The sequence below is a fragment of the Mastigoproctus giganteus genome, chromosome 6, assembly GCF_048544385.1.
Source record: "Mastigoproctus giganteus isolate SK-2022 chromosome 6, ASM4854438v1, whole genome shotgun sequence".
NCBI lineage: Eukaryota > Metazoa > Arthropoda > Arachnida > Uropygi > Thelyphonidae > Mastigoproctus > Mastigoproctus giganteus.
Genome location: NC_143580.1, coordinates 230,328,773 through 230,343,139, shown reverse-complemented (window position 1 = coordinate 230,343,139; position 14,367 = coordinate 230,328,773). Strand labels below are relative to the sequence as shown.

Here is a 14,367-nt window from a genome sequence, read left to right as displayed (position 1 = left end):
CAACTACTTGTGTTTCACCGAACCTTTCCATTGAAGTAGTCCATAAATGGGTAACGTAAGCCAGGATATCACCAGTGGATCGACACTGACGGAATCCATACTGGTGATCGTTGATCAGACGGAAGGTTTCTAGGTAGTTTAAGAGTTGGCGGTTAATTGATTTCTCCATTACTTTAGAAAGAGTAGAAGTAATTGCAATGGGACGATAATTGGATGGGAGGGATTTGTCACCCTTTTTAGGAACTGGCTGGATATGAGCAAATTTCCAAGCAGAAGGAAAAACACCTTTGGAATAAGAAAATGAAAAAAGGCGGCAAAGAATAGGAGTAAGTTCAGGAGCACAGATTTTGAGAACAAGTGGAGAAATGCCATCAGGACCTGGAGCTTTCTTAGCATCAAGATTCGTCAAAATCCTTCTGATATCCTTTTGACGGAAGACCACAGGAGGCATTGAATGGACCGTGTTGGGAATGGTGGGAGGTGTTTTACCAAGTTCATTAATACATGAGCTGGAAGAAAAATGGGATGCTAGCAGGTCAGCTTTATCCTTGGCTGAAGTGACAACAGAACCATCTGGTTTGGACAGAGGTGGAAGCAGAGATGGGCAAAAGTTGCGGCCAATAGCTTTGGCAAGAGACCAGAATGCTCGGCTACCGTTAGGGCAAGAAGCAAGTTTTCTACTCTTAGCCTGTTCAAACTCTAGTTTGGACTGATTAATAACTGCTTTACAATTGTTGCGAGCTTTGGTGTAGGCAGAAAATGAAACTGAAGAATTAGAAACAAGCCAATTACGATATGCAACATTCTTCTCTTGAACAGCCTTAGCACATTTATTGGAAAACCAAGGTTTAGATAAAGGACGAGATTTTAAAGTGGAGTGTGGGATAAAGGATTCCATTCCTGCAAGAATAATTTCACCGACACGATCTGAGCAAATGTTGACAGCAGAAGTTTTGAAACAGTAATCCGACCAAGGAAAAGAAGAAAAGAAGTCTCGCAGGTCATCCCATTTTGCATTCTTGTAATGCCAAACAACACGAGGTTGGGAATAGCCATGAGATAAAGGTTCCATTGGAGAAGAGACAATCACCAAGTTGTGATCTGAAGTGCCTAAAGGACCTCTCACTTCGACCGTGTACTTAGAAGGGTTGTTTGTGAGAAAAAGATCAAGCGTATTGGCTGTATGATTCGGATTGCCGGTATTCTTGTAGGTAAATGAACAATCTGTGCTAGGTCATTAGTAATTGCAAAAGCCTCAGCATCTCGACCTGCTGGGTCGGTGTGACTAGAAAACGGAAGCCAGCTGGAGTTGTGAACATTAAAATCACCAAGGAAAATTACCTCACTGTTAGGAAAGTTGGACTGGAGAAAGTCAAGTTGCAACGAGAGGAAGTCAAAGAGCTCCAAGTGATTAGTGGAGTTGGGAGAACGGTAGAGACAACAGATGAATTTGACACAATGAGGTAGAGAGATTTTAAGCCAGAGAAGATCAAAGAGAGGAGATTCCAAATTGCCAAGTCTCTGACAGGGAATATCAGAACGGACATATGCACAAGTACCACCTTTGAGGCGAAAGGAATCATACAGCGAATAATTTGGGCATCTGAGATGAGCAGTAGTTGAATCAACCGATAACTGAGATTCTGTCAGAAAAAGTACATGTGGTTTGGCAGACTGCAAGTGGAAATGGACATCGTTTAGATTAGAATTGAGACCACGTATATTTGTGAAATGAATTAGGAAGTCCTTGGGAGGTTTAGATCTTTTCGCAGATAAGCTTGTTCTATTAGTTTGACAATTCATGGTGTATTCAATGGTAAGAAAAGTGGGTGGGACATGCTGTATGAAGTAATGAAATTTTTGGATATGGCGTACATGTGGTAAGAATATACCCAGATCCTTGACATAACGTGGCCTCGACAATGCTCCCCGCATACACACTACTCGGACTCCCTCCAGTCACTATCTGGCAGAGTAGAGGTAGCAAGATTATACACTAGCTGATCCGGAAGCCTCCTAGAGAGTTACCAATAGGTTCGGTCCGGTGTACTAACTAGCGGCTGGCCTGCGAAAAAAAAGTTCATTTTTTAAAGTTAAAATGGCAAGGAAAAATTAAAAATTGTTCATGTTTTCATGCCACTCATCCTTTCAATGTGTTATTAACCTATCTGTTAACAATCCATTTTTTCAATTAAAACTTTTATTTTTAAATAAAAGAAATTTATATTTAAAAAAAAATTAAAATAGCATTGCTGGGCTGCATATTTGTTTTTTATTCAAACTCTCCTCCCTTTTTTGGGCATGGCATAATTTGTTTCCATAAGAAGAAGAAGAAGAACAACAACAACAACAAGCTTTGCACTGCTACGATTAGTGGAGAGTGGCACTTGTCAAAACAAAACTAATGCATTCTTCATAATTGTTGCTGGAGTTGTTTATCCCAGCACTTTTTGTTTTCACGTGTGAAAATGAAACTCCTGCATTCTTCGATATTAGTGATCATATTTTTTATGTAAGCCAGCATGTTGCATAATTGGACAGAAAGACCTTGCTAATTTTAAATTGATATTTTTAATGATTTCTTACATTATGTTTAATGAATGAATATTTTATTTGTTTAGCCAAACTTCTTCATTAATAAAGCAATTAATGATACAGATAAAAAGGAAATAGAATAATTTTCATCATACTGGTAGACATTTTGTTTTTTTTTGCCAAAAAGTGGCTGCCTTAGCACTCTGCTGATGTACACACCTGCTGAGGAGTTGAGAACTAAACTTTGCCAAACATATAGAAAAAACAAAAACTATATTTTAAATGATTATCAGTCATATATTTAATTTATAACGAAGTATATGTTTATGTGTCTCTATATGTATAGAGATATTTTTCTCTCCTTATAGGTTTGGTTTCTTTCCTTTTTCAATACTATGTAATGGTGCCTCCGTAGCCAGGTGGGCAGGCGCACCAGTGCATAGCACACACTTCTTGATTAGACCGGGGTTCGAGCCTGTGACCACCAAATACGGAGAATGCGGAAAGGTCAGGGAATGACCACCGCATATCCCTGGAGCAATATGGCCTTAGTTGCTAATGCTCCTAAAAACCAAACAACAACAACAGTACTATGTAATGATATTATTCTCCCTTGCCATGCCATGTACTTTAAGTTAAAAACAAAGGGCACTATATTGTCATCTGTTTTTGCAATTCTGGTGGTTGAGACTTGATAACAATGCCTAGATTGTGCGATATATGACAATATCATTTTGTATTATAATTTTGGCTTTTTTATATTTAGAATGTAAGACTGATGGTTAATTTTTTGGCATTTAAACACAAAGCAGGTTTCAAAAGTTGATTTCCCTCTTTCCAGCTCTAAAACATTTGGCACGGCTAGCTTAGGTACTGTAAAAATTGAAAACTTGAATTCAGGATCTTCCATATTACTATCAGTTCAAACATCAAGGTCTTTTCTTGTATGCATGTGTTTGTGTTTGACTTATTTATTTGTGTATAATGATTTTGCAATCCAGTATAAAGCTGCCATTATTTTTTCTGCATTCATGAGTAATTGGGTTCGATTCACAGTCAAACCAAAATCAGTTCGATTTCAGTTTAACACACAAAATATTATTTTCTTGAACATAATTACTAATATAAAAACACTACTTTCACGTAATGTTTCTTCTACAAATGATTAGCAATTTCAATGTCAGTTTTTGGCTGTCTCTTTTGTAATTCTGACATCAAACTTATCATTGGCTAGTGAAGGTGCTATGTGACTATTTTGTGTCTGTATCAGGTAAGTGCAGTTCCCATTCAGAAATGAGAGTGAATGTAACCAAAATATAGTACTACAAGAGATAAAAATATATTCAAAGGAGTGGAATTTTCTTTTATCTTGTAATGTTGTTCTTTAGTTATGTGCAGTTTAGGATATTCATGTTCATGCATGCACACATGCATGCATACACACAGATAATGTTTATATATATATTCTTGAACACTACTTTTAAGTCTAGGTTCTATTTTTATTAAATTTTCTGTTGTGACAATAAATCGGGACTTTGACCTAATATATATATGTATATGTTGTTGTTGTTATTTGGTTTTTAGGAGCATTAGCAAAAAAGGCTATATTGCTCCGGGGATATGCGGTGGTCATTCCCTGACCTTTCCGCATCCTCCATTTTTGGTGGTTACGGGCTCGAACCCCAAGTCTAATCAAGAAGCGTGTACTGCTCACTGCTGCTCCTGCCCACCTGGCTATGGAGGCACCCATATATATGTAAAGCGATATAAAAAAAAAATTAAGTTAAGGAAAGAAAGCGAGGGAGACAGAGAATGAAAATAACTAATAGATAACTAATAAAATATGCATAATAAGAAGTATATAATTACAAATTTGATAAAATAAGGAGTTCCACACAACAAAACCAACCTCTCATCAAGCACCAATGGCTACAGTACTTGATGAGAGGCTGGTTTTGTAAGTTGTGTGGCAACATCCTTATTTTATCAAATTTGTAATTATATACTTCTTACTAAGCATATTTTATTAGTTATCTATTAGTTATTTTCACTCTCCGTCTCCCTCACTTTCCTTCCTTAACTTAATTTTTATTTTATATTGCTTTATTGTCCTCGCTCTGCTTAGGTTTAGCATTTGCTGCCTTTGACTGCACTAGGCTACTTTCCCATTTTTCTACCTTCTTACTTCCACTTTTTTGTTATTCTATTCAACATATATACATTATATATATATATATATATATATATATATATATATATATGTATGCATGTATATGAGGTGTGGCAGTTAAGTGAAATAAGAAACACCAAGTGAAGGAGCTCAAAATAGGTTTTATTTTATTAGAAGTAATTATCACCTGATTGAATGTACTTATTACACTGTTCTAAAAGTTTCTGAAAAGAGTGAGCAAAGGTGTTCAAAGCTATGATGTTTAATTTGGCAGTTATGTTTTCCTTTATATCCTCAGTGTCCTGAAATCTCTTTCCTTTGAGAGCAGTTTTCATCTTAGGAAAAAGGAAGAAGTCTGCTGGTACTAGATTGGGAGAGTAGGGTGGATAGTTGATGTGTTAAATGCCATGTTTTATCAGAAATGTCTTCACAATAAGTGTGGAATGGGCAGGGGGACATTGTCTGGTATTAGTCACTTATTCCAGAATAAAAAATTCTTTCATTTCAGATGTTCTCCATTTTATAGTTTTGCATTATCAAAATTGATTTCTTCATTTACAGAATTTTTTTCCTCTCTGTTGTATATAATTTGTTACATACATTATTTGTTATACTCAGTGAGTTATCTTTACATTTTTTAGCACTAAATTGGAAATGATTTTATAGCATCAGCCAAAAAAAAAATTTTTCCCACATCACCTGACTATCCCCTCTAATAATTTATCTAATTCTTCGTTAAATTTATTTAAACTACCCACTTCCATAACATCAGATGGTAGTTTGTTCCGATAATCAAATTTACTATGGGCTCGGCACACCCAGGGTCCTGAGCTGGATATCATCATTCTTCTCTTTTTATTATTATTATTAGCTATATGGTGCAAGGAAGCTTGAAGCTTATGCTGCACCAGCCAAAAAAAAAAAAAATTCCCGAGTTACCCTGAGAGAGAGAGAGAGAGAGAGAGAGAGACGTAGAAAGGAATCACCAAGAAAGAGAAGAATGATGATATCCAGCTCAGGACCCTGAGTGTGCCAAGCCCATACTCACTAGATGTGAGCCCCTGGGGTATCTTGGTGATTCCTTTCTACTTCTTTCTCTCTTTCTGGGTAACTCAGAAATTTTTTTTGGCCAGTGCAGCGTAAGCCTCAGGCTTCCTTGCACCATATGGCTATTAATAATAATAATAATATTCACATCCTTCCTAAAATTGGCTTCTTGACCTGCATGTAGTACTCAAGATGTAGTCTTACGATTGCCTTCTTATTGTAGTATAATTATCTCCTTATTTCTGCTGGCAAAATTCAGTATACCATTGACAAACCCTCGAGGAAACTTAATGATGGGGACATATTTTCTCTTTTTAGGATAATGCAAACAAGGGGACATGTATTCAAATTAATGAAAGATTGTAGACTGGATGTAAGGAAATTTAAAGTGTAATCAAATACTGGAATCCATTACCACCTAGCCTTGTGGTAATATAATATTCTAGCAGCTGGGCAGTTAGAGCAATGGTTTGTCTTAGCAATCTGTCCGCACTGCTAATAGAACTTCTCCTCTGACTGCACAATTACTCATAGATCTCTTTCGTTCTCGACTACCTTTAGTATGGTACCACCAAATTTATATGTAATTATGGGATTATTGCTACTCAAGGGTGCATTTATCAATATAAATACCTTGCATTTATCAATATTAAAACTCAGCTGCACTTCTCAGCCCAATTTTTTATAGATATTTTTGCAGTAGCATACTCAATTACTGTTATTAACTATCCTGTCAACTTTTGGGGTGCTCCACTAACTCTTGATGCCCCACTGCTCCAGTTTGTACAGCAGCCGTTAATGTGAAACATTATCAAAAGCTTTTCTGAAATTTAAGTATATGATGGCAAAATTATTTTTTAGCATCCAGTTTCTTTGTTACTGTATCATATATCCACTCAGATTGGTCAGATCAGATCTTCCCTTAATGAATCTGTAATTGCTGTAAAACTGCATTACTGTCAAAATGATCCTGCACTACTTCTTTGATCGCTGACTTCATTATTTTTCCTGGGGGAAGAGAAATAAAGCTTATATATCTATAGTTACTGACTTCTTTTTTTGATCCTCCCTTTATGAATAGGAAGACTTTTACACATCTCCAATTCGTGGAGACCTCTCCTGAATCCAAGGATGCTCTCCTAGTTATAGTTATAGGTTTGCTTACCTCTTTTGCCACTTTTTTTAATATAATTGTATAACATTCTTTGGCCCAGGTGCCTTATTTATTTTTAGTTTCAACAATTTCTCTTCCACTTTCTTCTCAGTTATCACAAAATCTTTTAGCTCTCATTTATAACTTGGTGTACTTCTGACATAAAATACCAGAAGTACATCAAGGTACGATACTTCTGGTTTACTTCTGGTCTTTTATGCCAGTACTATGTAAAAGAACACCAAGATAGGGCCAAAACATAGTAATTAAATATTTTTTACAAAATTATGCAGTGAAGTCTTTCTTTCAATAAAATTCTTTTGCCCCTCCTAATTATTACTTTCAGAAATGCAGAATATTGAGTGTGTTTTCGCTCATTTAAAAGGAATGGAATGGAATGAAAGTCAGACCAAATATTTCAAATATAATGTTAGAACATTGCAGTTTTAAAATTGTATTCTTTCCTAAGAACAGAATAATGTTTCAGAATACCATTCCTATACATTCCAGCCAAAAAAATTATCCATATTAAAGGATTCCTGGATTCCAGTTGCTAAAATTTGTTCAGGTTTGTTATTAGAATTTAAAATAAAATGTTACACATATTACATTATGATTAAAAGCATGTTTAATCTTATTTATTCATAATATGGTATGTTTTTATGGCTGTATAGCCTGATTATTTTATTGTTTTTATTTCAGACATATGAAACAAAGAAGAGGGGAGTTGGAAAGGTAGAAGAGAAACAGGTGTGTTATAGGCTAAATCAAAGTATCATATGTTTAGATGTAAAATATTTACTTTACCAAATTTTGCATATGTATTTGTAAAAAAACATTTTGCTTATTTAGATAAACATATTGTACACTTGATAACTAGATATCATTTCTGGTATAGTGACGTTCATTTTAAATATGCCTGCTATGTACTGCAAATAGAAGTTTACCTTCTTTTATAATACTTGGAAAATTTTCCAATTTAATTCTCTTATTTGAGAACATATGGAGTAAAAATCAGAATTATATGAAGAAATTTCAGAATAAACATTTTACCTCTTATGAATTGAACATTAAATTTCCTCATATCAGTTTTGCATTGCTATCTTTTAACCATAAGCACTTTATGCAACATCAGCATATAAAATTCACCTTTTATATGCTGATGTTGCATGTAATGAGTTTTTGCTATCAATAAATAAGAGAATTTCATGCTTGACAAAAGAAATCCACAAAACTACTTAATGCTTAAATTAACAAAAATTAATTAAATTTTTTCACTTATTTTATATCTGTTTAAAAAAAATTACTACACAATTACAAGTAATTTTTTATTGAATGGTGAACAGCTGTGATGCTTTAATCAGTTTTAAGAAAATAGAATGAGAATATAGCCACTTTCCATATGACAGTGTGCAAATCTGTTTGAATGGTAAATATATTAATGCAGGCAGTTTGTTTGTTTATGGCTTTTACATTCATCAGATCTACACTTATATGACTTTCTTTGAAGGAAATTGGCTAGAAAAATTGAATCAAAGGAAACCTCACTTGTTAAAACATGAAGTGAGAAAAGAAAACTGCTGTCTAAAAATAAATAATTCACATACTCTCTTTAGGATCATGTCAGTGCTTATTACTTCATTAAATTGTATGACCAGAAAGCAATCCTTCTGTAGCATATTACATTACTTATGTTTTTTGTGGCACCAACTAGCACCACTGCAAAACTTTGTGGTGGTGTTAGTTTGGTATGGCTGCCTTTTTTATGTGCTATGGATCGTCGGGTCAATACTTTCAGTTTTCACATGGATACAGGCTTTATGTTAAAATTCTAATTATATCGAAGTGTGCAACAAAAAAAAAAGGTTCTTTGGCCCTGCATTTCTGAAAGGGCCAAAGTCGAAGTAATGTAAGTACAGTTTTTGAAATACAAAGTAATGCTTATCCCCAAACCCCTAAGCCTAATTGCTCTGTGCCACATGATAGCGCTTAACCTAATGTACATGCTAACAAATCCTGCTTTCCAACATTCTTCAGGCCGACAACAGCTCTGCGAAAACGTCCCTCTGGCTAACTAATGAAGCATCTTGTTTGATGGAAATCTCATATACAAAAGCAACCCTCTTACAACTGAAGAAGAACTACTGGCTCCAGCCTGCCATTTTCAATAAACCCATTTTGTCCATTATCATTAAACACCTCAGAGGCAAAAAAGTGGGAAAAAGAAGAAACTGCAACCACAACATTAAATCAAGCACCACTTCGAGTGGCGATTATGCTCTAGTAATAAACCAAGGGATCTCTTGGCTTGACTCAACAACAGGAAATGGAGAGGTCAAGTGTAAAAAAATACCTGTAAGAATTACGCCCCAGAATCTGCATGCATATCAAACTAAAACAGTTAAGACTAATAACAGCGCGGTGGACCATAGAAAGCAAGGGGAAACTATGCAAAAACCCAGGAAAATGTACCTAAGGGAAATCCAACTAAATAAGCCGCCTCTACAGGTTAAATATCCTGAAAGAGGCCTCTGAGGTCGGGAAAATTCATGTCTAGGAATAAATAAACTCATACGTCGACCATTAAATAAACTTTTTACTGTAACTGAAGTTTATACAAATAATATCAAAAAAAAAAAAAAAAAAATTTATTTACAATGAACTTGATGGTTGTATATTACGGAATGCTAAAAGCTAAATTAAAATCATTTACTGTAAAATATGCTAAAATATAAAAGTTAAAAGCGCTAAAAAACCTGAGGCTTTCAAGAGCGTCAGCTCCCTTCCTCAACAGTAATAAGACTTCTTGCAACATCTCTTTATATAGCAGGTTTACGGTACATCCACATGTGGTATTTCTCCACGTGGTTCTATCGGCACATGGGGCAGAACCGGAAGCGGAAATGGTTCGGGTACGTGGCAAACAAAATCGTTCATCTGACCTTAATACAATTGCCTCGAAAATAGGATGAATACTCTGTCTCTATTCATAGTGTTCTTACTGGATGAGCCAATCCGTAAACCCTCGATCCATTTACGCTCCCAGTATCCATGTGCACGATCCATAATAATAGCATCCTCTGGAGAGATGTTGCAAGAAGTCTTATTACTGTTAAGGAAGGGAGCTGACACTCTCGAAAGCTTCAGGTTTTTTAGCGCTTTTAACTTTCATATTTTAGTATATATTATAGTAAATGATTTGATTTTATTTTAGCTTTTAGCATTCCGTAATATACAACCATCAGTTCATTGTAAGGCGCCTCCGTAGCCAGGTGGGAAGGAGCAGCAGTGCGTAGCACACGCTTCTTGATTAGACCGGGGTTCGAGCCCATCACCACCAAATACGGAGGATGCTGAAAGGTCAGAGAATGACTACCGCATATCCCGGAGGAATATGGCCTTAGTTGCTAATGCTCCTAAAAGCCAAATAACAAACATAACAAACAATTCATTGTAAATAATTTTATTTTTTTTATTTTTTTTTTATATTATTTGTATAAACTTCAGTTACAGTAAAAAGTTTATTTAATGGTCGACGTATGAGTTTATTTATTCCTAGACATCTACAGGTTAAAACTCTCTTGCAGAACATCAGAAATATTCAGAATAAAATCACCACTCTGGAAACCATAACTCTGTCTAATTTTTACGACCTTATCCTACTCACGGAAACCTGGACTTCGTCTGAACAAGTAGATTTCATTATCTCCTCAATTGCCAACTACAACTACTGTTTCGAGAGCCACAAAAAAAGGTGAAGGAACCACCATCTTCCTGAAGAATTCATTTGTGATAGCATCAGAATCCAAATGCCCCTCATCTACCTTCGAGGCAACCCACATCAGAACAAAACTGTCAGATAACTTTCTGGATATCATACCGGTCTACATACCTCCTTAATCCTCCATGGAAAGATATTCTGAATTTATAAACTGTGCTATCACTAAAATCTCAAAAAACAACTCTATCATTATTGGAGGGGATTTTAATATGCCGCTACCATCTAGTGATCTGTCTAAATTTGTAACATCACATTTTGAAAGCCTAAATTTAAAGCCTTTAATTTCATCACCTACCAGAGGTAACAACACACTCAACCAAATTTTCTCTAACACTCCTGTGTCTTCCGAACTTCCATTCTCAATTGCATTCGAATCTGACCATGATCCAATTTCAAAAATACTGTCCTTCAACATCCCATCCCAGTGCAAAAAGAATCCAGTCTACAAAAAGAGATCATTTAACCTGAAACATTTAAAACAGGACATTTGCCTAGAGCTGCTAAGCCTCTACCCCTGCAACAGTTTAGTCAACTGTCCTACAGAATTGGCATACACCTTCTTCTCAACTTGATTGGCCTCAATCTCAAAAATCGCGGCATCAAAAATCACCTCTCCTTCTTTCAACTCAAATGTTTGGTGGACACCGCAACTTGAGTCCCTTTTCAAATTAAAGCAAAAGTCTTTCAGGAACTTTAAAAAAATCTAACTTGGAAAACGATTATCTAAATTTCTTAGCTCACCATAATAAGTTTTACAAACTAAAGAGAAAAGAAATCCAGTAGGATTAAGAAAAACTCAACAATATACCACAAAATATCCTATCCACTACAGATTTCAACTTCAACTGCTGTTTGGAACACAAATCATTTCAACAGCAAAACAAATCACTGCCCAGAATTTAAAGAATGTATGCTGTGCATCAACAAATTAAGCAGTATTGCTGTCTCAAAAGAGGCAATGAAAAACGCAATTAAAAATTTCCCTTCAAAGGTACCACAGGACACGACAGTATACTGATCTTCATGATCAAAATTGTTAGTATCTACTTTCTAGACCTTCTGCCTCTACTTATTTTTCAATCAGGCCATAAATAACAACTTTTTTCCCCCAGAATGGGTTCACTACAAAATTTTACCACTACCAAAATGCAAAAACATCAAAAGCAACAAAGACATCAGGCCAATATCAATCTTATCCTCTGTACTAAAACTCCTAGAAAGATATATGCTACCATCAGTGAGGAAGCAACTCTTCCCAATACATCATAACCAGATTCACTACAGAATTATTATCGGAAGATCCACATCGACCAACCTCCTCACAACAAACCAAATAATCCTGATGGCTCTCAATTCTAAAAATCAAATCGATATAATTTACACAGACATTCGATGCAGTCTCCACACACTCTCTCCTGAAACTCCTAGAACAGTTTTACCTCATCAACGGTAATCTATTAAATCTCTTTGCCAACCTCCTCAAAGAAAGGGTCCTGATAGCAGACTTCAAAAACAAATCTTATCGGGCCATTTTCTCATCTGGAATCCCCCAAGGCGGGACACTATCAGCAATAATGTTCTCCACAATCCTCCAACCATTCCTACTAACCCATAAGTATGTAATGTCATATGCGGATGATGTTAAAATCATTGCCACCTCAGACTTAAGTCAGTCAGCTAAATTCACTGAGGAGCTGATCTGTAACGCCCTCTGAGAGTTCGCTTTATACCTCAAATCTTTCAATCTTGCACTCAACCCCTCAAAATCCAGTCACCTCCAAATCTTGCTTAAAAAGAGCATCTTTCCAATAACCGCCTCCCTCAATGTCCAAACAATTTCTATCGTAACTGACCATATGGATCTGGGAATTTTCTATGACTCAAAATTCAACTTTACTACTCACCTGAAATACCTGTCCAAAAAACTCACAAGAGCCAGTTGGCTGGCTCTTACAAAACCTTCAACGTATACACTCTGCCCATATTATAATACAATTCTTTTCAAAAATCATCAAGCCAAAAATTCTCTATGCTTCCCCTGTCTGGGCCAGCATGGCCAATGCAAATTTCAAAAAGATCTCTTCCCTTGAATACTGATTTCTTAAATGGACTTTCTTCAAGTCCAGCTGTTTCTTCCTGAACTTTCATGGTTGACTGCCTAGACTACTCTGACTTTTCACATTCAATTTGGTACAACAACCTTTCTTTCTTTACAAAACTGTACAACGTAGACATTGATTGTCCAGAAATTTGGGGAGTTATAGCTTGGAGAATCCCCAGGAAAGCAGCAAGATCCAAACCAACACTAGTCCCTTTACTAAACTGATTCCATTTAATCGAAAGGCACTTCTCATTCAACACTCTGTTCTTTGTCAACAGTTTGAAAATACCTAGTCTTAATAGCCCAAAACAGAGCTCCCCTGTCACAAGCGGCTAAACTCATACTAAATCTCCACCGAACTAAATATAACCACAATGTTACATCCTTCCTCTCCTTTCATCCTGATTTTACAGTCTAGATATCTAGGGGAGCACACACCTTCCACTCATAAGATAACTCTGGTATTTTATGTTTTCTTGAATTGCAGTTCTCATGCATTAGCTGATCTCTAGAATTTAGTGATAGCCAAGTCACGCAGTTGTGTGCACTTAATGTCAACTACATGTGTCAGTAACTTTGCCTTTCCTATTAATTGTACTCTTTTCTAATTGTATGTGTCTTTATGCTTCAATGTAAGCCCCTATAGCTTTTGCATTAGTTGTCCCGGGGGCAAGCTCAGCATTGTCAGCATGTTTTTTGTACTGTATTGATGACACATCTCCACATGGCCACGCTGGTCTGGCTCTTTGTCCAGGTTACCGCTTTGACAAACCTGCAACCACTGGCTTGTCTGGAGCTGTTGCCTCTATGTATTGTAGGAACAAGTGACCGAGAGCTAATAAATGGAATTTTATTTATTTATTATTTATTTTTTCCATTTGCAGAACAGTTATATATTATTGAACAGTACATACAAGAGAAAGAGCTTACCTTATAATTTTAATTTTTTTTTTTTTTTTTTTTTTTATTAAAGTCACTGAAAGGAAGAATTTGGAAGAAATTGCTATGGTAGGAAATGGTGCAGAATTATACTTAAACTAACAAAAACATACAAAAAATCATTATTTTTTGATGATTCGAAATGAACATAGTTATTTGAAAGAAATTGCCTTTTGTTAATCTTTGCTTTTCTAGTTTTTTCTAGCCATTTAGTTAGTTATTCTAGTTATTTAAATAGTTATTATTTGTTTTTTCTGTTTATTTAAGAATAAAAAATTAAGATAAAATGTAATTTAAGTAGGAAAGAACTAGGAACAAAACAATTAAGAAATAAAACTAACTTCTGATATGAAATTCACATTCACAGTTTTTTTTTAGAATTTTTGTTGTATGTGTAATACATAGGTATATTGCCTTTTCATTATAGGCAATCATGTCAGAAGAAGGAAAAATGGATGATGGTTTAGAATTTAGCCGTTCACAAGAAGAGGAGTCCCGCACAGCACGGGTTATTCGTAAATGTGGATCACTCATTAATAAGTTTATCCTGTACGTTATGTGCATGGAACTAATTTAATATGTATACTTTAGAAGAATGTCAACATTCTTAATTCAGTTTTGTTACGATACTTTTAAATTTC

The 14,367-nt window shown here is 35.4% G+C and overlaps 1 protein-coding gene across 1 annotated transcript in view; it reads left to right on the top strand.

Moving 5' to 3' along the window:
• LOC150085070 (ryanodine receptor-like) overlaps nt 1-14,367 on the top strand; it is a 180,105-nt gene that overhangs the window by 155,047 nt on the left and 10,691 nt on the right. The window contains exons 12-13 of the mRNA XM_090376769.1: nt 7,608-7,655; nt 14,154-14,275. Coding sequence (XP_090232895.1) covers nt 7,608-7,655; nt 14,154-14,275 — 170 coding nt within the window. The remainder of the gene's footprint in view (nt 1-7,607; nt 7,656-14,153; nt 14,276-14,367) is intronic.